The sequence below is a fragment of the Protopterus annectens genome, chromosome 7.part0 (assembly GCF_019279795.1).
Source record: "Protopterus annectens isolate FY-2018-M chromosome 7.part0, PAN1.0, whole genome shotgun sequence".
NCBI classification, from domain to species: Eukaryota; Metazoa; Chordata; order Ceratodontiformes; family Protopteridae; genus Protopterus; species Protopterus annectens.
In genome coordinates, this window is record NC_056739.1 from 413,841,607 (window position 1) to 413,866,969 (window position 25,363).

The following is a 25,363-nucleotide window of genomic DNA, read 5'->3' on the forward strand; positions in this document are numbered from 1 at the left end:
TCCTTCTATTCTCATGTTTCAGTATTTGTAATTGTAGGGGAGGATGCTGCCTGCAGCACTGGACATCTGGCAGTTATTAATACTGCAACATGGAAGAGAAGGACATCTAAGATTATGGTAAGTTCTTACACAACTACTCTTTCAGCAGGTATGACCTTCTTTTGACAAAGCCAAACTGATTTGAGTCCAGTTTCACTGTTAGTCATTGGTAATCATTTCCATGGCTTTGTTTATGAGACTAGTCAGATTAATGGGTCTGTAGTTTTTGGATCCAGTGATGATCTGCCCATGTGCAGAGGAATAACTGTTGCAGTCCTCCATTCACATGACATTAAGCCTGTGCGGAGGCTATGCTTGAACAGTGACTCCAGTGGCCTTGATAGGTCATATTTCAGGCTATTTAGGCATCCTGGGATAATACTGGGGCCCATTTAAGCTTTATTCTTGGCCTTAGAGAGAACATCTAAGACCTGCTCCCTACTAATAGTTGGAGGGGTTATGTTAGGTGGTATTTCCTGGAAGATGGCTGGGGGTTTGAAGGGGTTAAAGATGAAGCTGAATTTGTCAGCCAGAAGATTTGCTGTATTTCATGGTTCCAAAACTTGGCTCCATTTACCAACAGTAAACTGATGTGTACTGCCTTTAAGGTTTTGGACATACAGTAGCTACAGAAGATCTTATGGTAGTCCTTAACTCGGGACATTATTTTATCTCAACATTTGCTTTGTTATACTTAATTAATCCTCTTAGTTATCTATTCAGTTTGATGAAAGAGTTTTTATATTTTGGTATTAAACTTTCTCATTTTAGCTATGACTTTTTTTTCTTTTGTTTATTGACTATTCTAAAGCCTTTGACTGTGTGTACTAGTAGCGTAGCTAGGGTGGGACGAAGGGGGGCATGATTGGCAAAAGCCTTTCATTCTTCAGTGTATTGCCATTATTAAAATACCAATGTTTACTGCCTGAAGTGAAGGGCTTAACACTATGTGTGACATGAATTGTAGCAACTGCTTGCTACAAATGTACCAAGCAGCTTGCTGCAGTTTAAAAGGAAAGACGAGTTTTTGTCTTTTTGCTTTTTCCTAGAACTAATGCACTTTATCACTAGGTATATGGCATAAACTACCGATTACTTGTTAGTTACTACAGGTTAGTTAAAACAAGAGAGGTATTTCTTCCTCCGTATTTCTAGAGATTTTTTTTTTACTTCTCAAATTAGTGTAGGGGGGACACTAGATCATGGGATGGCACCAGGCACCAGATTAGCTAGCTATACCTCTGGTATAGAACACAAACTTTGGCAAGTTCTTAGAGAAATTGGGATATCAGAATACCAGACTCCTGATTGATATTTATGAAGAAAAAGAAGCAAGAGTTAGAATCAAATACAAAATAACTGACTGGTTCAAAACTGGAAAAAGTGTAAGACAAGATTGTATATTTTCATCCTATGTATTCAATTTATATGCTGAATATGTCATGGGAAATATTATGTTTGATGAATAAAAGGCTGTAATCAAAATTTCTAGGAGAAATATTAACTACATTTATGCAGATGATGCCACTGCAATGCCTGAGAATGAGGAAGAGTTGAAGAACCAGTTGATGAAGGTGAAAAAAACACTGGTTTGTTGCTCAACATAAAAAATGTATCATAGCTCTATAAGTAATGTACCAATAGTTAAGGAACATATAGAAGCAGAGAGAGAGATTTTGTTTCCTCGGGCTCAAATATATCTGCAGATGGTGACAGCAGCCATAAAATTAAAATATACTTGCTTGTAGAAGGAAAGTTATGGCAAATCTGGATAAGATTTTAAACAGCAACCATATCACAATCAACAAAGGAGGATATAATCCAAGCTATGTTTTTCCCCAGTAGTTACATAAATCTGTGAGAGTTGTACTATAAGTGAGGCCATGAACTGGAAAACTGCTGCTTTTGAACACTGGTGGTGGAGAAAAATTTTGAGAACTCCGTAGATTGCAAGATAAAACTTACCAGTATCTAAATAAACAAATCCAGACTCTACCCTGTAAGGCCTGACAGTAAAACGAAAACTCAAACACTTTGGCCACATAATGCAAAGATGGGATTCAATAGAGAAGGTACTGATGCTGGGAAAGAACAAAGTCAAAAGATGGATGAACAGCATTACTGACGTAATGAGTATGACTTTACAAGAACTTAAAAATGTAGATCTTGACAGACAGGCCTGATGAGTTATAGTCCTTTTTATATCACAAATAGTTGGATCCAACTAAACAACAACAGACCCAAATATATAACAGGATAACAGAGAGAAAAGAATTGAAATGTTATGCAGTTACTCTACCATTGAGAAAAATGTTAACTAACCTCCACTTTCCATGAATGGAGATCATTAGGGTTCTTGTGCTGCAGGTCATCAAAACAATACCTGAACTGTACCCCATCCTGTTGATGCCTGTATCTGAGGAGAGCTGCACAGCCAGGTTACAGAAGCATCAAGTTTCTTGAAAGCACCAACTAAGGAGTCCAGTAGGTGTTCACGCGTATGGCTATGAAGGGGACGAAGCATGATCTTGCTCTCCCTCATGCACAATGCAGGCACCGTCTAATAGTAATGAGCAAAAGTTGCCATGTTCATGAATCTCCTCTGAAAATGGTGTCACCTTCATAGGTTTATAGGTTTTGCTAAGCTTAAGGCCAAAGGACACCATAAATAATCTTAGTCACATCACAATGTCCCTATTTTAGTAGACTTTCTCCACATATCCACAGTGAAAATTTCTGATCACCCATGCAGTTATTCAGACTGTTTTTAAACGATGTTAGGGAAGTACTCTGCTTGATAGGTAAGGGCAGCCTATAACAAAAATGCAGTATATGTTGGGTTGAGGTAGGTATCTGGCATGCCACATGATGTTGCCAATTTAGTAATATAGGTTTAGGACTCTAGAACAGGGGTTTGCTTTACCACTGGTTTTATAGCGGTGGGATATTGGCATAATGGTTAAGGTGTTTACCTTACAGATACAAAGTGCAGGGTTTGATTCTCACATGGGGTAATTGGCTAGGCTTAAAATAGCCCACAAAGGCAGTTAGCCAAGTACTAATCTATGAATCTATAAGGAGTTCAAAGAGTGCTGGGTGATTTATAGCATGGAAGACTAAGAACAGATCACCGCTCAGGAGTCTGTGTGATACTCAAGAATGAGACAGGGACTTTAATCTATCAAACTAACAAAAGGTACTGAGACCTGAGTCTTTTTGGTAAGGATGCAATGAAGTCTGTCAGTATGTTTTAAGTACTTAGTGAGGCAAATCCTGAAGGGTGCATGATATTCAATGATGGGATTAGTAAGGGATTAGTACAGAGGGATTATAACTTTTTTGGACCTTAATGAGATACCATGAAGACTAAGTTGTGCAAGGTAGAAGGAAAGGAGCGTCCTTTATTAACATATCTACCAAAGGGCCTGATGACTGTGCCAAATTTAAGTGAAATGTTATATATGTACACAGTAATGATACTACATTTACCAAATGACGTTTTGCTACATTTCTTGGTGTTGATAGTAACTGCATTATTAATACAGCATCTATTTGTTTGGTCTAGCTTTTGATGGAGAATTTGAATATCAAACTATGATTTGATAACCATATCCAATTTGCAATTACTGACAAACTTGGTTAGTCGTACTCCTTTGACATCAGTTTGTATGCCACAAAAATATGTACAAAAAAGGAGATGACCCAAGACAGAGCCCTGTGGGGCACTACTGATGACATTTTTTGCGTAGAGCAAACACCCCTAACCTTATTTGTATGGTGTCTCTCAGACAGCTAGTTACCAATCTAGCAAACCATGTATGAGTTAATGCGAAGTTAGGAGAACTTGTCAATAATCAGAGCATGGGGGGATAGTTTCAAAGGCTCTGGTAAGGTCCAGATAAGCAGTGTGGACTGTATGCTCCTTATTCATTGCCTCAATAACACTTTCAAAGAACTCAACCAGGTTAAGCATGCATGCTCTGCCTTTTACAAAGCCAAACTGATGTGTATCTTACGATATAAGGCCACCTGTATCATTATTTATTAGCTCAGCTATTATACATACCATAGCATAGCCTTGCAAATAGTACTACTGAGACTAATAGACCTGTAATTTTCAGGATTAGGAGATGGACCCCCTTTATACAAGAGCATCTCAACAGCCATTATCCACATTTTGGGCATGTAACTGGTGAAGAGACTCAAGCTGAAAGGTTGATGGAGGAGTTTTGCTAAGGGGACTTTGCACTTCTCAGGAGACATCCAGAGATATTGTCGGGACCCATGGAAATGCTTGACTTGTCCAAATTGATCTCAGAAGATGATATGTGAGGGAGAATAGATGGGGCATTGGTGAGGATGGTTGTAGTGAAGTTAGATTAGAATTTGTCTGCAAGAATACTAGCAGTTTCCTTGCGTCACAGAAGGAAGTATCTCACTGGAAGTAAGTTCAGTATAGAATTGTAAGCTGCTTCTAAGTTTCCTAATACCACTGAAAAAGGCTTTATGGTTGGATTTTGCATTTGTTACAATCCTCAGTTCATAGATGGCTTTACATTTCCTAGTGGTAAACTTGAAAGACTGACTTATGAGGTGTATAAAAAGTGGACATCTTTTTGTAATGGTCATGGTTATTTTCGAATATGGGGATTGCTGGTTTGCTGGTGTGATAGTTCACTTATTTTAGCTTAGTTCTCAAATTGCCATCATTCTTATGTTGAAGGAACAAAATGGTAGACCATGAATCATGCTTACAGTGTGATTTCAGAGCAGCAAGTACTGCAACACAGAGATGCACAGTGTCACAATCAGCATACCTGTGCAGGTCTCCAGCACTAGCTCATGGCCACAAGATAATAAGGGCAGGTATAAACAGCCAATGCACTTTCAAGTCACAAATGTACAGCAGTAAAATAAAGCAGTTCATAGACATTCATGATACCTGACCTAATTTGCCTGTGTGCTGCACAAACTGGTATAAACTTGCATTATTTCAGGAGGTATGTAATCAGTCTGGATGCTACATCATGGATACTGGGTATGTTGGCAGCAGAGTTAAGAGTTAGATCAGCAATTCCTGGATCTATAGCCAGCTCTGATGAGATTCACAGTACTCTGAAATGTGTGATAAGCTGTTTTTGTCTCTCTCTCTCTCTCTCTCCTAAGGGCATGCACCCTTAGACAAAAGTTCCCCATAGCAGTGGCTAACAACATAAAGAAGTGTGCCCCACGTGATTACTGTTTGTGGATTACACTGGCAACCAGGTAACCCACCATATCAGGACAATCTGCCCCTGTACATCCCCATCACAAATTGTGTAGCTATAACCTGTCTAATCTGTATGGTGGCATGTTTTGGTACATACAGCAGGCCTGTACCTATACACTTCTATCCCTTCAGCTTTACCTCTGTAGGGCTGAGTCACTGATGTTTGCCAAGCCATCCTTTTATATCTGCAGCAGGGATGACTGTCATACCATGTGCCTCCATGTTGATACTAATAAATGGGATGGATGAGCCTGTGCCAAGGTATGATATGCACACCTGCTGTAAGTATTCCCATATATCCCTACATGTATCATATGGCATGGCTGTATAGCTGTCCATGTGATGATAGTATGGAATAACTAGGTTACCACTTTGCCTGTATTATCCTTCCAGTTCCAGCAGTATACAGTCTTAAGCTCTGTGTCATGTGTTTCCTTGGGTCAATGTGGAGGGTGAGATGGATAGAAGAAGCTAGGCAGTTTTAGCCCTGCAGAAATGGCCTGTTATAGGCTTTCAGGCCACATAGATGGCACGTTTTGGGGAGTGGGGCACTGACCAGCCTTAATGGCACCAAATGTGTCAGACAATGGCTCCCTGACATAAATGCCATGGATGGGCTGCAATCACATATTACATCATTGTTGTATGTATGTTACCAACAAGGTATACAGTGCCAAGGCAAAGGCATGTTCCATAATAGCTGAGAGATACGCTGTGTGGATAGCACCACTTGGAAGCAGAGGCTAGCAGAGACAAAGGACTTTTTGTTGTCTCTGCAGGAAGAAAATAGTTCTTGAATCATCCATAGGGAAGAAAACAGTGGTTTGAGGGTGAACCTACCACCACACATCAGATTTCTGTACAGTAAAACTACTCATGCAGACTTCAGGTTAACTAAAGCATGTGTATTGCCCATGTGTTATAAAACTCATCAGGTATCTTGACATAGCATGGTGGCAATGGAGGTAGGTTGAGAGGTGCATTTTGCATGGACAACCTTAATGTACACGTGTCACACAGATATGGATTTAATAGATACTTACCCAAACTTAAAGGATTCTTTTGTGTATTCCTATTACAGACTATTGTTAAGATAACACCCACAGAGGTTGGAGGCAAAGCAAGAGTTTGAAGTTGGCACCCATGCAGTAGCTGACGATGATGATGATGAGACACAGATACCTGAGTCACAGTCTGATGACACAGTGTCACTATTTGTCTCCATCTTGGGTGGATCTCCAACCGCAGTACAGGCTGAAGGCAGCAATGATTCCACAATGGCTGCTTCATTAGAAGAGTGCAACACATTTGGAATGCGTATAGGTTCATAGGTTTATAGGTAGGTACTAGGCTATCGGCCCTAGGGGCCATACAAGCCTAGCCAAAAAATGTACCCTGGCTTTCGCCACCCAAGAAAATTATTTTCCTGTGCCCCTGTCGAGCAGAGCCACAGAAGTGATCCCGGGGTGAATTTCCCATTTCCCATCCAATCATCAAGATTTTTCTTAAAGAGTGCTAATGAGGAGCTCTGTTTGACATAGATAGGTAGTCTGTTCCAGAGTATGGGAAGTCTCTGGGACAGGAATCTATCCCTCCAACATGCTCTGTTTATTGTGGTGACAAGGTTAAGGTCCCTAGAGCGTGTAGCTCGGAGGGATTGGGAATGTCCTTCAAGGATGCATCTGCAGTCCTTACAAATGGGTTGTCCTGTCGTCAGGCAGCCCTTCGGTGGGCCGGATTCCAAAGTCTGGGTCTGGCCTCGGCTGGTGTCGCACTTCAGCCGACGTCATAGCTGCAGTTCTTTGGGTATAAAGGCATCAGCCGACGCCATTTTCCTCAGTCTTTCTTGCCGCGTGGCGCCCGAAGCAGAAGCTGTTCGCAAGTGCCGGTCGGTCAGAACCAGAGATTACTACTACCGAATACTTCTACTACTACCGAAGACTTCTAAAAAGCTAAGTACCCCGTTGGGGACTCTTTCTTGCCTCAGCCGATGTCAGAAAAAGTGAATAACTGTTTAACTTGTGGGAAACAAATACCTCATAAAGATTTCCACTCTTACTGCTTACCTTGTCTAGGCCCAGACCACGACGTAGCAGCTTGTCTAGCCTGTGCTTCTTTTAACCGACGGACGCTTAGACGTCGGTTGGGATTTGCTGAGGAGTTTTTCGGCTCCGCTTTTGCTTACATTATGCTGTCGGATCCTCTGACTACACAAATTTCTAAAAAGCGCAAGGAAAAGGACCGACACTCGCGGTCCGCGGTTTCGGCCGAAACCGCGGTTAAGCCAACCGCAAGTGTCTCGGTTTCGGCTGAAACCGAGCTCTCGGTTCTTCCTTCGGCCGAAAGCTTACCTCCTACCGAGGCCTCATCCAACCTGGTTGAATCGGCTACTGAAATCCCATCTGCTCTTGCAGGTTCCCAGGATTTATCTGATACTATCCCCTTGGATATTTCAACCCCTGCACGTGGAGCTGCTAGGCCACCTGCAACCATGTCGATTAAGGCCTTTGCCAGGGCTAAAGCAGCTAAATCTGCCAAAACTGTGCCTGCTAAGACCCCCTCTCACAGGCCTAGCTCTAGTTCACAAATTCTTACTCTAGCAGAGGATCTCATTTCTTTAATCTGGGGATCCCAACCTCACCCAGACAGGGCCTCTCACCCACCTCCAGAGAAGAGGCCTAGAGCAGAGCCCCCTGAGCCAGTTTCTACAGATGACTCCTCTGATGATTCAGATAATACAAACCCTCCAGAGGGCCCTTTCTCCCCTTATGAAGACTCTGATGCTGAAGAGTCCATTCCTTCTGCCTCTCCGCCAGAGGAATTTTCCTTTGGGGAAACCTTGCATGCTATGAGGGAACAATTTCAGTGGCAGGGCCAGGATTTCTCAGACTCTAGAAAAAGGCTTAGAACCTTTCTGCATTTACCACAGCATAGACCTTTAGCCATCCCTCCAGTTCTTCCTGTGGTGGATGATGCGTTTAATGATGCTTGTACTGCTCCTGATTCACTTCCTCCGGCCCCTGTTAAGCCCGATAGGTACTACAGGGTTCCGGACACACATTATCATTTATTTAAGGCTCCTTTTGCAGATCCCGAAACTATCTCCCAGGGACCTAAGGCTGTAGCAGCTACCTCTGCCAAAAACCCCCTCCCCTCTGAAAGGGAATCCAGGGCCTTAGAGAGATGGGGTAAAAAAGTTTACACTTCTGCTACTCTTTCAGCTAGGGCTTTGAACTGTCAATTCCACATGATCCAGTATCAAGAATTTATGTTAGACCAGTTAACTAAAAAGCTGTCTTCGGACGAACCTTTAGACAAAAAATCTGTTCAGGAAATGGTACATAACATTCAGCAGGTCAGTAACCATTCCTTAAAATGCGGCTATGATGCACTGGAGGCTTCCTTTAGATCAGCCATGACTGGCACAGTGATCAGAAGACATGCATGGTTAAAAGAGCAGGCCTTACCAGATCATGTTAAATCAAAACTACTAGATGCTCCCATGGACAAGATCAATTTGTTTGGCTCTCCTGCACAACAGGTGCTGAAGAAGATGGAAGAGAAGGCAAAATCTGTCCAGACAGTTAAAGATTTCTTACAGGTCCAACCTCCAAGGTTTAGCAGGAATTGGCCCTCCAAGAATTGGTCCTTTCCAGACACCTCCAGAGCTCAGAGAGGCAGGAATAGGCGCTCAAGAGGCAGGGGTCAATCCAGAGGTGCCTACAGGGGGTGTCAGTGGCAGACTAACAACCAGCGAGGTACAGCCACAGTTACAGCCACCACCACTACAGGACAATCACAGTGACTTGGCTCTAGCACCGCCTACCAGGGAACAACTAGAAGCACCCTTAGGCGGGAAGCTAGCCTTATTTTCAGTAAACTGGCATTACATCACAGGAGACAAGTGGATTTTGCAGACAATAGACCAAGGTTACAGGTTTCACTTCCATACTCTACCAAGGAAGAGAGGAATGCCAAACCTACCTCCAAATCAAAAGGCAGAAGCTCTAGAACAAATAACTCACTTACTAAGGATGAGAGCTGTAGAAAAGGTACCATCTATGGAGCAAGGACAAGGATTTTACTCCAGGCTCTTCCTGGTACCAAGAAAAGAAAACCAATGGAGGCCTATTCTCGACCTGTCTGCTTCAAATACATACCTCATTGTCCCAAAATTCAAAATGCTGACCCTACAGCAGCTTCTTCCCATGTTGGGCAAGGAGTCTTGGCTGGTAACTCTAGATCTCAAGGAGGCATACCTGCACGTCCCCATACGACCAAATTGCAGAAGTTACCTCAGATTTCTTGCAGGATCAGAGCATTATCAATTCTCAGCATTGCCCTTTGGCTTATCTACTGCACCCAGAGTGTTCACGAAATGCCTGGCTTCAGTAATTGCTCATTGCAGGCTTCAGGGAATTCAAATCTACCCTTACCTGGACGACTGCCTGTTACAAGCGGACAACAAAAACAAACTAGCAGAAGACTTGAAAAGGGTAATTTATCTGCTGCAAGCCCTGGGATACACAGTCAATATAAAAAAGTCAAGGCTGATACCATCCCAAAGGATAAGCTTTTTGGGCGCAGAGCTGGACACATCAAAACAAATGGCATTCCTAACAGTAGAAAAACAGGAGCAACTCCCTCTACTTCTTGGCATTAACAAAACAGAACCAGCTAACAGCAAGAAAAGTCCTACAAGCTTTGGGTTTCATGGCATCCTGCATAATATTGGTTCCACATGCCAGACTGCATATGAGAAAGTTACAGTGGTACCTAAGGAATTTATGGTCTCAGCACAAGCACAGTCTAGAAACCCAAATTCCAATAATCCCATGCCTGAAGCAAGAATTCAAATGGTGGGCTCAGGCCTGTCAATCAAACAAAGGACTGCCCTTCCACAGCACTCAACCAAGCCAGACCATCACAACGGACGCCTCAGACCTCGGTTGGGGGGCGCACATGCTGGACAAGCGCATACAAGGCTTATGGACTCAAGACCAGCTGCACCTGCACATAAATCAAAAGGAAATGCTGGCAGTAAGACTGGCAATTCAGACATTCAGACCATTTCTTCAATAAGGTCAACTGTTGATAAGGACAGACAACACCACAGTTATGTGGTACATCAACAAACAGGGAGGCACACATTCGTACCCTCTATGCCGGATGGCAATGGACCTCTGGAATGTGGCCCTGAGCTTCAACATTCAGTTACAAGCAATTTTTGTGCCAGGAAAAGAAAACATACTAGCAGACATACTAAGCAGAACTACCACGGATGCCCACGAATGGATGCTGCATCCGAACATATTCAAAACCATTACAAGAAAATGGGGACTACCACAAATAGACTTATTTGCATCCCCACGCAATCACCAACTGAAGAAATTCTGCACAAGGATGTACCACCCACTAGCTTGGAAAGTGGACTCCCTATCTTTCAGTTGGAAAAACCTGACAGCATATGCATTCCCACCACTTCCTTTGATGCACAAGGTGCTATTGAAGATCAAAGAAGACCGTCCAAGGACCATCCTGATAGCTCCAGACTGGCCAAGGCAACATTGGTACCCTTTACTGAGGAGCATGTCTCGGGAACAAATATGGCCTTTACCCCTGGTTCCCTTACTGTTAACACAGAACAACTACAGCACCCTGCATCCAAACCTGAAAACACTGCAGCTGACTGCCTGGAACATTGCATAACACCAAATAACCCAAATTTATCCCAAAGGGTTAAAGACATTCTCTTGGAGGCTCGTAGACCCTCAACAAGAAAAAATTATTCAGCAAAATGGAAAAGGTATCACATTTGGAGTACTGCAAAAGGAGAAAATGTGTCACTGGTAAACATAGCCAACATCCTGGAATACTTGGCAGAGCTCTTTCACAACGGCCTGTCCTATTCTTCCATTAAGATTCATGCATCAGCTATTTCAGCAGAATACAACCTGGATCCTCCAGTCTTCTCACATCCTCTGCTCAGGCAGTTTCTGAGAGGAATTAAAATGTAAACCACCTAGGAAGCCACCATTGCCAGCATGGGACTTGAACTTTGTGTTAGAAAAGTTGACACTCCCCCCTTTCGAACCAGCAGCAACAGCAGAATTACAATACTTATCATGGAAAACTGCGTTCCTGCTTGCAATCACTTCAGCAAGAAGGGTATCTGAGCTACAGGCATTAATGGCAGTACAGCCCTTCCTGATCTTCCATCAAGATAGAGTGTCCATGAGAACAAATCCTACCTTTATGCCAAAGGTGGTCTCCAGGGTATCTTTAAACCAAGCTATCCACCTACCTACATGCTTCCCCAACCCGCAGAACAGGGGAGAAAGGCTGTTGCATACCTTAGATGTACATAGACAATTACGTTACTACCTGGACAGGACCAAGGGCAATAGAAAAACTGACCAGCTACTAGTGGCATATGCAACAGGAATGGAAGGAAAAGCAATTTCAAAACAGACAATCTCTAAGTGGATAGGAAATTGCATTAGATTTTGTTACTCCTACCATGGGAAGAAAACTCCAGAAAACATCAGGCCTCACTCTACAAGGGCTACAGCCACTACCACAGCTTTTCTACGAGGAGTGGCTACCAAAGACATTTTAGAGGCTGCTACTTGGAGCTCCGTGCATACATTTGCCAAGCATTATAATTTACCTTTATACTCCAGATCCCGAGCAGGTTTTGCCACTGCTGTTTTGCAAGGGATCTTAACTACACCATAATCTTATTTCTCCTCCTCCCCAGTTTGGCTATGGTATTCTACCCATTTGTAAGGACTGCAGATGCATCCTTGAAGGACATAGTACAGTTTTGTACCTACCATAAATGTAGATGTCCGATAGGCATGCATCTGCAGTCAGGATTACCCACCCTCCTTCCCCTCTGTGGTACTCCTAGGGTATTTTCCCATCTTGTAGCTAGCTGGGGGAATCTATTATGGTGTATTTGTTTGTATATATGTACATACATGCTTACTTTTTGTTTGCTCTCTACTATTTGGAACCATTTGCATTTATCCAAATTTAGCCTTCCTAGAGGGCACCTGGCATCTGAGGAAAATGGCGTCGGCTGATGCCTTTATACCCGAAGAACTGCAGCTATGACGTCGGGTGAAGTGCGACACCAGCCGAGGCCAGACCCAGACTTTGGAATCCGGCCGACCGAAGGGCTGCCTGACGACAGGACAACCCATTTGTGAGGACTGCAGATGCATGCCTATCGGACATCTACATTTATGGTAGGTACAAAACTGTACTTTTCTTTAAGTGGAGCATGTCCAACAGCTCTGGGTTTGACATAGCTTTGTATGTTAGGCAGAGATCACCCCTGAGTAGGCGATATGCGATGGAGTAAAGCTGTAGTTTTTTGAGACGGTCTTCATAGGGCATATGTTTGAGGCCAGTAATCCTCTTTGTGAGGTATTTCTGTGGTCTTTCCAGTTGTTGTAGATGTCTTGTGAAGTACATACCAAAAAGGGCATTGTACTCTATAATGGGTCTAATGAGTGATGAGTAGAGGGGAACAATGATCTCTTTTTTTCTGGATGAGAATCCTTTTGTGATGAGATGAGCCACATAGAAGGATTTCCTGACCACTGTGGCAATGTGATTATCAAAGGAGAAACTACTGTCCACCTGTGCCCCAAGGTCTCTTATCACATTTTCGGCATTAAGTAGACTACCAGCTATGTGGTAGTTCATGGGTACAGAGTTTTTACCAAAGGGGATGACAATACACTTTTTGGCATTGAGCTTCAGGCCATGGCTTTGACACCAGGTATCTGTCTCATTGAGGCCCTTTTGTAGTTTGTCCACATCGTTAGGAGTTTCGATTATGGCTCCTAGTTTGCAGTCATCTGCAAACTTTGTTAGCCAAAGACCTTCTGTGTTGGCCTGCACTTCAGAGAAGTAGATACCAAACAGGAGAGGACCCAGGACTGAACCCTGTGGTACTCCACTTGTCACTGGTCTGATGTCGGATTTGGAATCCACTACTTTCACAGTGTGGGTTCTGTCCATGAGCCAGTTGGCAACCCATCTTGTGACATAGGGATTTATACCTAGTTTAGTGAGCTTATCTATAATTCCAGAGTGGGGGATGGTGTCGAAAGCCTTGGCGAGATCTAGATAAGCTGTGTGAACCATTTTACCCTCATCTATGGCTTTGGTGACTGCTTCAAAGAAGTCAATCAGGTTTAGGAGACATGATCTGCCTTTTACAAATCCAAACTGAGTAGGGTCCAGAGTTTGGAGATTACCAATGTCTTTGTTTATGAGTTCCATGATGATACGCTCCATGGCCTTGCAGTCCAGGCTCATCAGGCTAATGGGGCGGTAGTTCCCGGGGTCCATTGTGGCTCCCCCTTTAAGGAGTGGGATAACCATCGCAGTGCACCATTCAGTGGGTACAAAGCCTGAGGTGAGGCTATGATTGAACATGGTACTTAGGTAGGGTGCCAGTTCATTCTGTAGTTCATGTAGAACACAGCCTGGGATATTGTCAGGTCCCATGGATGCTGTGTTTTTGGCTTTGGAGAGTGTGTTTTTTACCTGTGCAGCCATGATTATAGGAACTTTGCATTCTTCAGGTATAGAGATGGGCCCTCTAGGGGGTGAGGGGGGGTAAAGTTAGCACTGAACCTATCTGCTAGGATGTTGGCAATATCAGTTGGTTCTGTATATTTAGTGCCATTATGCTGTAACTCAGAGCAGATCTGAGTGTTCCCATTTAGATTCTTGACATAGCTATAGAATGCTTTGTGGTTGTCTTTAGAGTCACTGGCAATTTTGTTTTCATAACTAGCTTTGGAGGATTTTATGAGGGATCTCAGCTTCTTACTGAGGTTGACCAGGGAGTTCCTCCAGTCATGGGATTTTACTCTTTTTTGCAACAGTTTCTTTCTTCTGTTGTAGAGTTTGTTTATGGCAGAGGTCCACCAGATTGGCTTCCTTTTTTTGGAGGATAACATCTTGGTTCTATTAGGGATAGCATGATCCATACACTCGTGTCAGTGCTTATAAAGTGCATTTGTGTAGGATTCGGCAGTCATACCTCTATTGTCCGTCTGCATGGGTGTCATGAAGTTTGCCACTTTTGTCTTAAGAAGTGTGAAGTTGGCTTTTGAGAAGTTTTTTACGATGGTTTCCCTAATTGGGGCTGGGGGTGGGATGTGGATGTCTAGGCTGATTAGCTTGTGGTCGGATCTGACCAACGAGGAATAGACCTCTGGTGTGGAGCACCGGTTTCCCATGTTGGTAATGACCAGGTCTAGGATATTGCTGCCCCTCATGGGGGGGTGAATAAGTTGATCCAAGGCATTGGAATTTATGAATTCTAGAAAACGTTGAGCAAAAGAGTTGGTACACGAGTAGTTTTCCCAGTTAATGGTGAGGTAGTTGAAATCGCCCATTATTAGGGTGTTGGGTTGTACCCTAATACTTTCCAGTGTATCAAGAAATGAGGAGTGTGAATCCTGGGGCATGGTGGGGGGTCTGTAGCAAGCTACAATTTGGATTGCGGTCTTGCCCAGAGTTACTTGCACTTGGATAATCTTGGATGCATTATGCTGTGCAACTAGCCTGGAGGTGTGGATATCCTTAATGAATATGGACACGCCTCCGCCTTTAGTGCTTCTTTCTGGGTTAGGTGGCCGAAAGGTGTGGTATGAATTGAAGCCTGGTAATGCAGGGGTGCTCTCTGGAGCTTTGAACCAGGTCTCTGTCACTGCACAGATGTCAATGTTCTCCATTTTAAGGAGTGCCTTGAGTGAGTGCATTTTGAGGTTTAGACTTCTAGCATTGAGTAGCATTACTCTCAGATTTTGCTTGCTTGTACCTGTTACGGTGGTGAATTTGTCATTTGAACCTTGCCTAAAAAAGGCACTATAGGGGTTGCAAGAGTCTTAGCCAGTATCTGGAATCCTAAGGGCGACAGGTGCAGGCCATCTCTGGCAAAGCATCGTGGACTGTCAGTCATGTCGTCCCAGGCAGACAAATAGTGGATCCCCTTAGAATGACACCAGATGCTTAGCCAATTGTTGAAGTCAATCATTTTGTCCTTGTACTGTGATATCATTCTGGGTGATGGCAGGATGCTACTCAGGGTTAGGGTCATACCTGCCTGGGATACAAGATCGGAGAGCTCCTCCATGTCTCTCTTCATGTAGTCCAGGGAGGTACGTCTCAGGTCATTCACACCAACATGGACAATGACAGTGTCATATTTGTACTTATTGTGGAGTGACCTGAGTGCATGCGTTATGTGGTGGATCCTGGCACCTGACAGGCAGCTGACAGTAACTTTCTCCTTGTTTAGTCTAGTGAGTGGAACATCAGTGTGCCTGACTATAGAGTCACCTATGACTAGAGTGTTGGGTACATTGTTATGCCTTATGGGCTGAGGTTGAGTGGCACACTGAGTTTGTGGGCTATGTGTCATTTGGGTTGTGTTGGGGGGTGGAGTTTGCTTGCGTTTATGCTTTGGATGTCCCTGATGTTTGGGCAGGTTTTTATTGAGAGCCTCCGTGAATGTAGGTGTGTGTTTTGTGTTTCTATGTATGTGTTTTGGTGGTGTAGGTTTTGAGGGACTATGTGATGAGTGTGGTGCGGTGCAAGTGTTTACCTTCTCCTCTTGACTGTCTAGTCCAGTCTTGGGTGAAGAGAGCTTTGCTTCCAGTTTGGCTATATAAGTGCATCTCTCACAGGTTGTAGTGTTGGGTGGAAGGAGGAGAGGGTTGTCTGTGTACATGAGGCAATTGCTGCATTGCCCCAAGATGCCCAGATTCATCAGGTAGACAGGAGAAATCACTGGGAGCTGACCCTTAGACATGCCTGGATAAGTGCTTATTTATAAAGTACTAAAAACTGCTTTCCACTAGACAAGTGAGGAAAGTTGAGTGCTGTAGTAATTTGCAGCTTATGTAGTGCTTACAATGAGTTCTGAACAAGTGCTGAGATCAAAGAAACAGATTTGAGTGCTGAAACTAGAAAACTGGCTAGTTATAAGAAAAAAACTAAGCTAGAAGGCTTCCCTCCAACACAGAAGGGCTTGGGGGCTCAGAAGCCTACAAATAGTCTATACCACTTAAGAGGAAAGGCAGGAAACAAGCTTAAATTTTTTTTCCCCAGATGCTCTCTTTGTACACAGTAGGAGTGCCTGAAATCATAATATGATCTCACTGCACTCAGTTGAGTGAACAAATGAGATGGGCCCAGAAGGAGTATCCAAACACAAATTTACAAGAGGGGCGGGCAGTTTCAAGGCCACTAAGATTAACACCAAAACAAAAACAGGGAGGGTGGGTGGAACTAACCGAAGAGCAGAGTCAAAACTTCCAGTTCAGTTAATATTCCTGAAACACAGTTAAATCAATTTAAATACTGTATTTTTTTTAAAAAAAAAGTGCAGATAAAGGTACTTAAATTCTCTTATACGTCCAGTTAGTTCTTAGCCGGCCAAAACTGAGGTTTTTAAGCAGAAAATATTTCACACTGTACCACTTAAATAGGCAAGGACAGGAAATCAAAGAATGTGGCTACCCCCACACCTGTAATTACTAGCAAATAATAAAATTCAGCAAACACTAATATTTCACACTATACCAACCATTATGCAGCCTCACGCTGATGCTTGATGCCAGCCGTATCATATTTGGTCCTTGACATATGGGCAGTACTTGGGATCAATCAGCCTGTGTGCCACAGTATCTTCCAAACCCAATCTGCTACAGCTGCTATTCGCATTGCATGGCAACTGTGATGTTATAGAGTCCAGTGACACAGTCCTCATTGAACCTATGAGGTCTGTGGTGACATCCAACACTTTCTTCTCCGTCTGTATGCATACGATTGCCACAATCACTGCCCACAAAGGTAGTATATGTTTACTGTGGCCTTTGCAGTGTGCACATTCTTCACATGTCTGATTCTATGCAATGCTCGACCATCTCATTTTAGAAAGCAATGACAATCAGTCTTCAGTGGTTGGGCACCTCATGAGTGGACCCCATCCAGGGCCCACAGTCACTCACCATTAATTATCAAAGAGAGCACCAAGTCAGCATAGTGGCTGAAGGGCATTGTCCTTTAGTGGCACCCCCACCACATCACAGGAAGAAATTAATGACATTTACCACTTATCACTGCATGACCCATCTCCTACTCAACATACAGTCCTTGTAGTGCCACTCCCACTTTATTGTTGGAGGAAATTTTCTATGTCACTGATACCTGTCACACTGACATCTCCTTCTCTACCTCATGTGATGTGCTATCCTAGCCAGCCCGTGTCCCTAGCTACCTGTTTATATGATGATGATGATGATTATGACTATGACCCACTCTACCCTCCCTCATGTGTGGACAGTGTGGAAATATCTGATGCACAGTGTGGCTTGACCTCTCACTGACCAGCACAGCCTAATATTAACAATGCATAAATGATGCTTATTCAGTTGGACAGTACACTGTCACCGAGTGCTTGTCAGGGTCCATAAGTCTGGATTAGATACAGCTACTTCACCTGCACCTTGGTAAACTGCACCCATTGTTGTCTGACTGGGGTGCTTGTACTTGCTTTTGTTCCACTACACCCTCATCAGACTGTGATGTTGATGCATCTTCCCTGCTGACTCTGTGCATGATGCAGTCACAATAATGCCAGTGTCCTGGGCCTACACTGTCTGTCTCCTTATACACTGTATTATGGAGCATGCAACATGGTGCAAATATACCGCAAGTTGCAGCAGGGTCACTTATTGGAGTGCCAGCCAGACATGTAAAGCAGCAGGAGTGAGCTTTGCTCCTGCTCACAAGAGCTACCACCACATGGTGGCTTGCAGAATGAAAAGCTCACCCCTTCAGAATACCTATTCTACTATGTCCCCTCCTCCAGGGGTATATACATTAGATACACATCCTGCTCCACTCAGAACCCCCCTGATGGGCATTCCTATCCTCCCTTGCCAGCTTTGACAGGCAAATGACCTACTTGCTGAAATTAGGTCACCTTGGACATAGTCAAGGCTCTTTCCCGCTATACCCGAAGTGCAGGAATCTTTTTTCAGTTTTTTAATTTTAGTCATTACCATCAAAAGTACACTCTGCACATTTGTTAATGCTTTACTAAATTTTGATTTTTGCCTGAATACATTTTCTGTAATGTACTTTTACCTTTGTTAATAGTCTTTCCATATTTACAGGGGATGAGCACATGAGCAGATGTTGTTTTACCTGCATTTTGCAATTTTGTCTTACTAAGTTTATTACTAGCCTTGCCCATATTTAAGATAAGGAAAGCAGATACGGAAATTTTAATTATCACTGCAGATGAGAGGTTTCAGCAAGCTTGCTCATTTAATTTACAGAAACTGATGTTATTGTGGCAAGGTCTTTTGGCAAGGTCTTTTCAAGAAGAATGAATTATTTACCCTCGTTCTGCCTAAAACTGCTGCTAAGACAAATTCAATAACTCTCCAGCAGAGTTTAACAAAGTGAAAAAGAATAAAGACATTTAATTTACTAATCGCATTTATTGTTCAGCTTCTACCACCTGAAGACAGTGCAATCCATTTATACAGAAACAGATTTACTGGATTATGTTATCTATGTGTACATTACAAAGTTATTAACCTTTGTACTTGTACATTACAAAGCAAACTAATAAAGAATAAGTTATATATTGTTATATTTTACTGCATTTTTATCTCTGATACAATATCTCACATGGATCATCTACACATGCTCAAACCAGACCTCAGTGAATAGCTCTGTCTCAAGGACATAATTATACACACACAAAAGAACTGAACATTTTGAACATTTTATTGCTATAGTATTTCAGCAGTTCACTACACTCTGACAAATAAAAGGCAAAGAAAGAAACTGCAGTTTATTTTTAATGTACATTCACATAGCCATTTTTATTTACATAAGCACATTTCAGAAATGCTTAAACTCCTGCAACATGTCCATGCTGCAAAACTCAACCGGCTGATCTTCTTCATATGTTCTGGAGCTGTAAGTGTATATACAAACTGTGGAATTCCCTTAAAATTCAACTTCAGAAAGTGGGCTACCAAAGTACAACACTGTCTTGGAAATTTATGATTTTGCATATTCCCCCGAAGGAACTTACCAGATCACAGAGTATAGTTCATATTAATATTTTCTTACTAATGAAGCTTTATATAGCTTCAAATTGGCTAGACCCAACTAAAACATCATGGCAAAACTTCAGAGTGTTGGTGACAAAACATATACCAGCTCATAAACTACTTTTAAATTCACATAGTAAGGGCATCAATAATCCGAAAATTTGGGAACAGATATTTAATATTATATTAGCATAAAACTTTTGAATTGAAGGTAGTAATAATCATTGCTATACTTGGAGAGAAATGTCTAATCAAACTGTTCAATATTGGAAACTTACTAATTATTCTTATGTTTTTCTTATATTTCTAATGTCTTATATGGAAGCATTCTTGTAAATATTGTATATTGTTTGGTGTGATTGTTACAGTGTTAGTTAGTAGTTTGCATTTTATAATTTTGTATGAAAAGTATATAACAATAAAGATTTATTATGGAAAAAAAAAAAGAAATGCTTAAACTCGCACTGGCATTTATTTAGCAAGACATCTGCACACACATGCATACTTTATTTTATGCAGAAAATCAAAAAGAGGAAGAATACTAGATCCTTATAATTTTAACACACACACTGACCCTATTGCTTTAGCAAATATATATATTGCACCAGAACACAAGAGTTACACAGAAGCAATGGTTGCATCACCGTTGAAAACGCAAAATGAACTGTTAAATAGCCAGAGTATCTTACCAGTAAGAGAACTGAATTTAGCTGAAACACTTATTTTCTTGAGATTAGCAAACTGCTGCAGCAGATAGTGTTATCACCTCACAGCAAAAGGTTATCTGGTTCATTTCTCAGCTTGGATGCATTCTGTGTGGAGCCTGCATGTCCTCCTTGTGTTCAGGTAGGTTTACTTCAGCTACTCCACTTTCCTCCCAACTTCCAAAGACATACAGTAGGTGGGATCGGACACACTAAATTGCCTGTTGGTGTGTTTATGTGTAGTATGAAAGAATGACTGAGGCAGGGCTAGCAACCTAGTGGTGTGAATGCTGGCTTCAGCTAATGGTCCCTCTTACTGTGACACTTTAATTCCATGTACAAAAATAAGAAAAGGGGGTTGATGTTAATGCAAATTTTCATAACAAGGAAGCTTTAACAGAACCGCATGCCAATGAATACCAGTCAAATTAAATCTAAGGACAAATCTCTTTTAGGTATCTAGATTTAGCTGTCTATTTCTCTGGCCATATACATCTCTAGACAAATTTTATCAACTGCAAACATTTTTAACACAAAACTCAGGCCCCATAGTTTGTTGATATACTTATTTTTTAGTTCTTCTGTAAATTACATTTATTTGCCATACCCAACCAACTACTACAACATTATGAACCCATCATTTGTATTCAAATTTAAAGGATTACAATAAATATCCATAAATGAGGTGGTCGAATGGTGTAATCATCACAGCAAGAAAAAGCTGCCACAAGCTGACTGAACATCATCAGCTTTTTTAAGTGCAAGATCGCAAACAGTGAGGATCAGGAAATTTAGCAAGAGTGTGTGGGTGCAGGGGGGCTTGCACCCTACAAAAAATACTTTTTGATTGACTAGTTTTTGTCTGTCTTGTTGCTGTCGGTTATTTGAGCATAATTATATAAATGAATGGCAAAAGTTTAAGGAAAACTGCTAAATATTGAAATTATCGGTAAAAAATTAACATGGGGGAGCAAGTCCCCCACACCCCCTGCTAATTATATATATATCAACTCCTACAGTAGAAAAAGGGTGTATTCTTTGATCCCCATTGTTCATGATCTCACACAGAAAATAAGACAGCTATGTGCAAATCATCTGATTTTTGATCAGCTGTACCAGTGTGTATTCTGTGAGATCACACAATTTGACCACCTAAATGACACACGCACACACATATAGATAGATAATAAATGTATAGTTACAGTTTGTTCTATTGAATGTTGCTTTTATCGATAGAACTATTGTGTTTTTACATTATACATCAGTGCAGTCAACTACAAAGTTTGCATAATGTGGTTTTGTCATCGTGTATTGGATTTACTTTCTGTTAAGGCAAGTAGATTTGGCATTGGGGTGGAAATGTGTGTATGAGTGTTTGTAGGTTAGTGTAAGGGCTAAGTAAGGGATAGATTTAGTCATGCGTGTACATGCAAGTGATTTTGGGTTAGGGTTACAATAAGAGCTAGATTAGGAGATAGCTTTTGTGGTGTGTGTGTGTGTGTGTGTGTGTGTGTGTGTGTGTGTGTGTGTGTGTGTGTGTGTGTGTGTGTGTGTGTGTGTGTGTGTGTGTTTAATGGTACTGTTAGAGAAAGGGTTTTCCTAATTTAATATGAATGGTTGGGTGCAAAGGTAGGATTAGTATAAGTAAGCAGGATTCAGGTGAGGCAGGGGCATGAAGCCCCTAACCCTACACATTGTTATGAAAGCCCCTTTCCCTAATAGTACAGTTATTCAGACAAAGTTGGTCTAATGTTATTGCTGAGGGTTTTTTTTAGTCTATTGATTGCAGAAGGAGCACATTTCTTTTTGATTTTTCCATTGCAATTGATGTCATTTTGGCACTTTTTCTAGTAACTAGGAGTGAGTTTCAGACTGTAGAAATTGTGTCAGTTTTCTACAAGTAGACCTTTACGAATATGCTTGTATCTTTTTTTTGATTTTAGGAATATATTTGCAAGCATTTCTTGATTTTATCAAAAGACCACCAGATGGTCCTATGTAAAACATATAAACCAAAGAAGCAGGGGGCAGCTCAGATTTTTTTTCTTTTTACTATACCACATACAAATTTTTACACATAAAGGAGGGGAAAAAGAAAATATCTTTATCATTTGGTAAGCAACTTGTATCAGGCTTCTTTTGATCCAAGTCATGAGTCCAAGTTTATGTGTAGGGAGACATTTACTTTGAAATTTCTTAGAATTTGATGAAATACACAGATGTTTAATTTAAGGCCTAGCGTAGTATTTTATGAAATTATCCAACAGAATCTCAGGCAGAAATTTCAGAAGAGTGTATACAAACATAAGAACCAAAGTACCCTTTTTTAAGAAAATTAGATTTATTTAATATGATTAGTTTTCTCTAGTAAAACTATAGTTACAAAATAGTTTACTGTAACCTAAAGGGCAATTGTGTACTTAGAGCAAATAATGTATTTACATAGCCTCACTAGACTGTTTTCCCACACATGCATTTTTTTGATTTTTTGCAAAGTTTCAGACACATGTAGACAGTTTTAGTCATAAAAATCAAACTTTCATGAGACCAACTTTTTATCAGTGCAGTTTTTATACATATCTTGAGCTTTTTGGAAGGTTTATTTCTGTTTAACCTTGCAGGTGCAGCTTATAATGTTGCTTGGAATTTATTAAGATCTAGATTTTTATGACATTTTGTAAATCAGATGTTAAGATACATGTGCAACCATGGGACATTTACATTATTTTACACTTATTTTAGCTAGCTATATCCCAGACATACTGCTGTAACTTTGCCTTCGAAGCTAAATCTTAAACAAACATCTCATTACATATTTAAACCATGACAGGCTGTCATGAATTATACTGTACTCAGACTTCATTTACTACTGCTTGTAACTGCTTTACTCCTGCTGTCCCTGCATATTATACATTTTTTTGTAAAACCTTATAGTTGAAGTATAATAGTTCATGAACATAATATTTTCTCTGTACTCTGTGCTAATCAGGCCAATAATGGAATCCCCTTTCGGTATGTAAGTGTCCCAAACACTTGTCACAGCCGGAATGACCACAACGCTTCTTCTCTAAAAAAATCAAAGGCCTAAATCATAAAAAGTATACTTCCTCAAAACCTTGTCTCTCTTCTTGATATTGTACAGGATATGAGGCAATATCTGGCTTGCAAATAGAATCTTTATAGACCTTGTTCTGTCAGACCTATTACACATTCAGAAGTCCAGTGATATCAGGAACATCCTCTCAAGGGATATTGCAAGATTAAAATACCATGCTGGAAGGATAGATTTGTATCTCAGAGAACACCACTTCTATGCATCCCCTTCCTCTCCACATAAAGCAAAGTACTTACTCTATTCAGATGTAGCTTGGAAGAATGGATGGTTAACTGCAAATTCTCCATGGTTTAGCACCAGTTGTTCTTGTGGATACAGGAAACATGCAATTACCCCAACATATACTTGTTCAGCCCGTCTCTGGAGATTTATATTGCAAAATAGAAGGACTAATAATTGCTATGGGGATGTAGTGCTAGGGTTCTTAAGATCTTCACAGACCAATAGTCTAGTAAGTACATTTGAACCTATAATATCTTAACAGCTACATTTTATTTATTTATTATTAAATCACCACATGACAAACACTGCTCCTGTGTTGTTACTGTCTCACTCACATGTATGTGCATTTATGTGTGGTTTACATATCTTGTTAGACAGATAGTCATATAGAAGTAGATATATACATAGACATATAGCCGTATGTGTATCATAATTACTGTATACACTTCTGTAGTTTATCTACAAATTTCAAGTTATATCAAAAGATGCTAAACGACAAAGATATTTATAAAATGTAGTTCCCTTCCAAAAAAATTAAACCAGTAAGTTTAACATTTGTCTCAACAGCGTATATTTCTCTTTTTCTTCTAATACTATCTTCCTGCAAGAACCTATCCAAATAAACCTTCTTCCAGAAATATTGTGACAGAGCAAGGAAATATGTAACAGAAAATTTGAGAATTTCAGCAACCAGAAGGAAGACACAGTAAAACAATATGAGGTTATGGAAGTGTGTTTATCTGCTTAAAGAATATTTTTAATAATGTTTTCTTTGTTAAGCCTGTTTAAAATTTCAATATGTATCCTTTAAGTGGGTGAAGTTGCTAGATGTGTGTGCATGCATGCATGTTACCTAAATGAGGGGTAACTGGTATGCAACAGCTGATGAAATGTGGAGACAGTGGGTACATGATCAGGTGCCTTCAGGCTTCCGTTCTGCACTACCATTCTGCAGATTAGTTTTATTGCCACTATGAGTAGCTTGTATTTTTTTAAAGTTTCACTAACTGGGATATGCAAACAGAGGTATAGGCTAGTCCATTTAGTGCCTGGGACGAGGCCCTTGTTTGGCACCCTCACCTCCTCCAAGGTGATGACCAAAAAAAAAAATATAGTTCAATGATTTCATATCCTTCAGAAAATACTTGCTAATCCAAAACCAGCAATTCTAGTGACTTTCTAAATATATACAACAATATTTAAAAATCTATCCCAATTCGGAGCTCACCCCATCCCTGTTATTTTTTGAATTTGCCCCTGAGCTTGCTGATGCAAAACCTGTAATGCTGGCATATTTTTAATATAAATCAGCTACATGGCATTATTTAAAATCTATCCCGGTTTTGAGTCTTTTTCTCTCATTATACTTGCTGTAACTTTTCCGTTCTCGATGATTCTTGTACTAAGAGATTGACAGCCATGCTGCTGCTTCCCTTTCCTGAAAGAAGTTGCCTAGTCAGTCCAGTCACCATTGGATTGGAATCTTCCTTAGGTCCAAGGCAAGCTATGCAAGCTTCAAGGAGAAAACCAAGACACTTCCCTAGTCCAAAGCTCTCCTATCCCAGCTAAATAAAAGTAAAATAAACTAAAAATGAGCATTATTTTAAAGTAAAATATTTCTGTCAGTATCTCATGAACAATGTATTCTAAACTTGAATTTTGATGCTACCAGCTCTAAATATAAACTTGCATAAATCAGTTTATACTGCCCTGCCTGCTGCACCCAGTGCCCCAATGATATGGCTTTCCAGTGCTTTGGAGCAATGCTCGAAGCTCATCCCTTATGTTAAATGTAAGGATAAGGGCACACATTTCTAAAGAGCTCAAAGGGAACATATCTCAGCCA

The 25,363-nt window shown here is 41.1% G+C and overlaps 1 protein-coding gene across 1 annotated transcript in view; it reads left to right on the forward strand.

The window, feature by feature from the left end:
- The window catches only part of LOC122805967 (baculoviral IAP repeat-containing protein 1-like), a 319,950-nt gene that overhangs the window by 189,530 nt on the left and 105,057 nt on the right, over nucleotides 1-25,363 (forward strand). Inside the window, exon 4 of the mRNA XM_044076207.1 lies at nucleotides 6,415-6,625. Within this exon, the coding sequence (XP_043932142.1) occupies nucleotides 6,415-6,625 (211 nt within the window). The remainder of the gene's footprint in view (nucleotides 1-6,414; nucleotides 6,626-25,363) is intronic.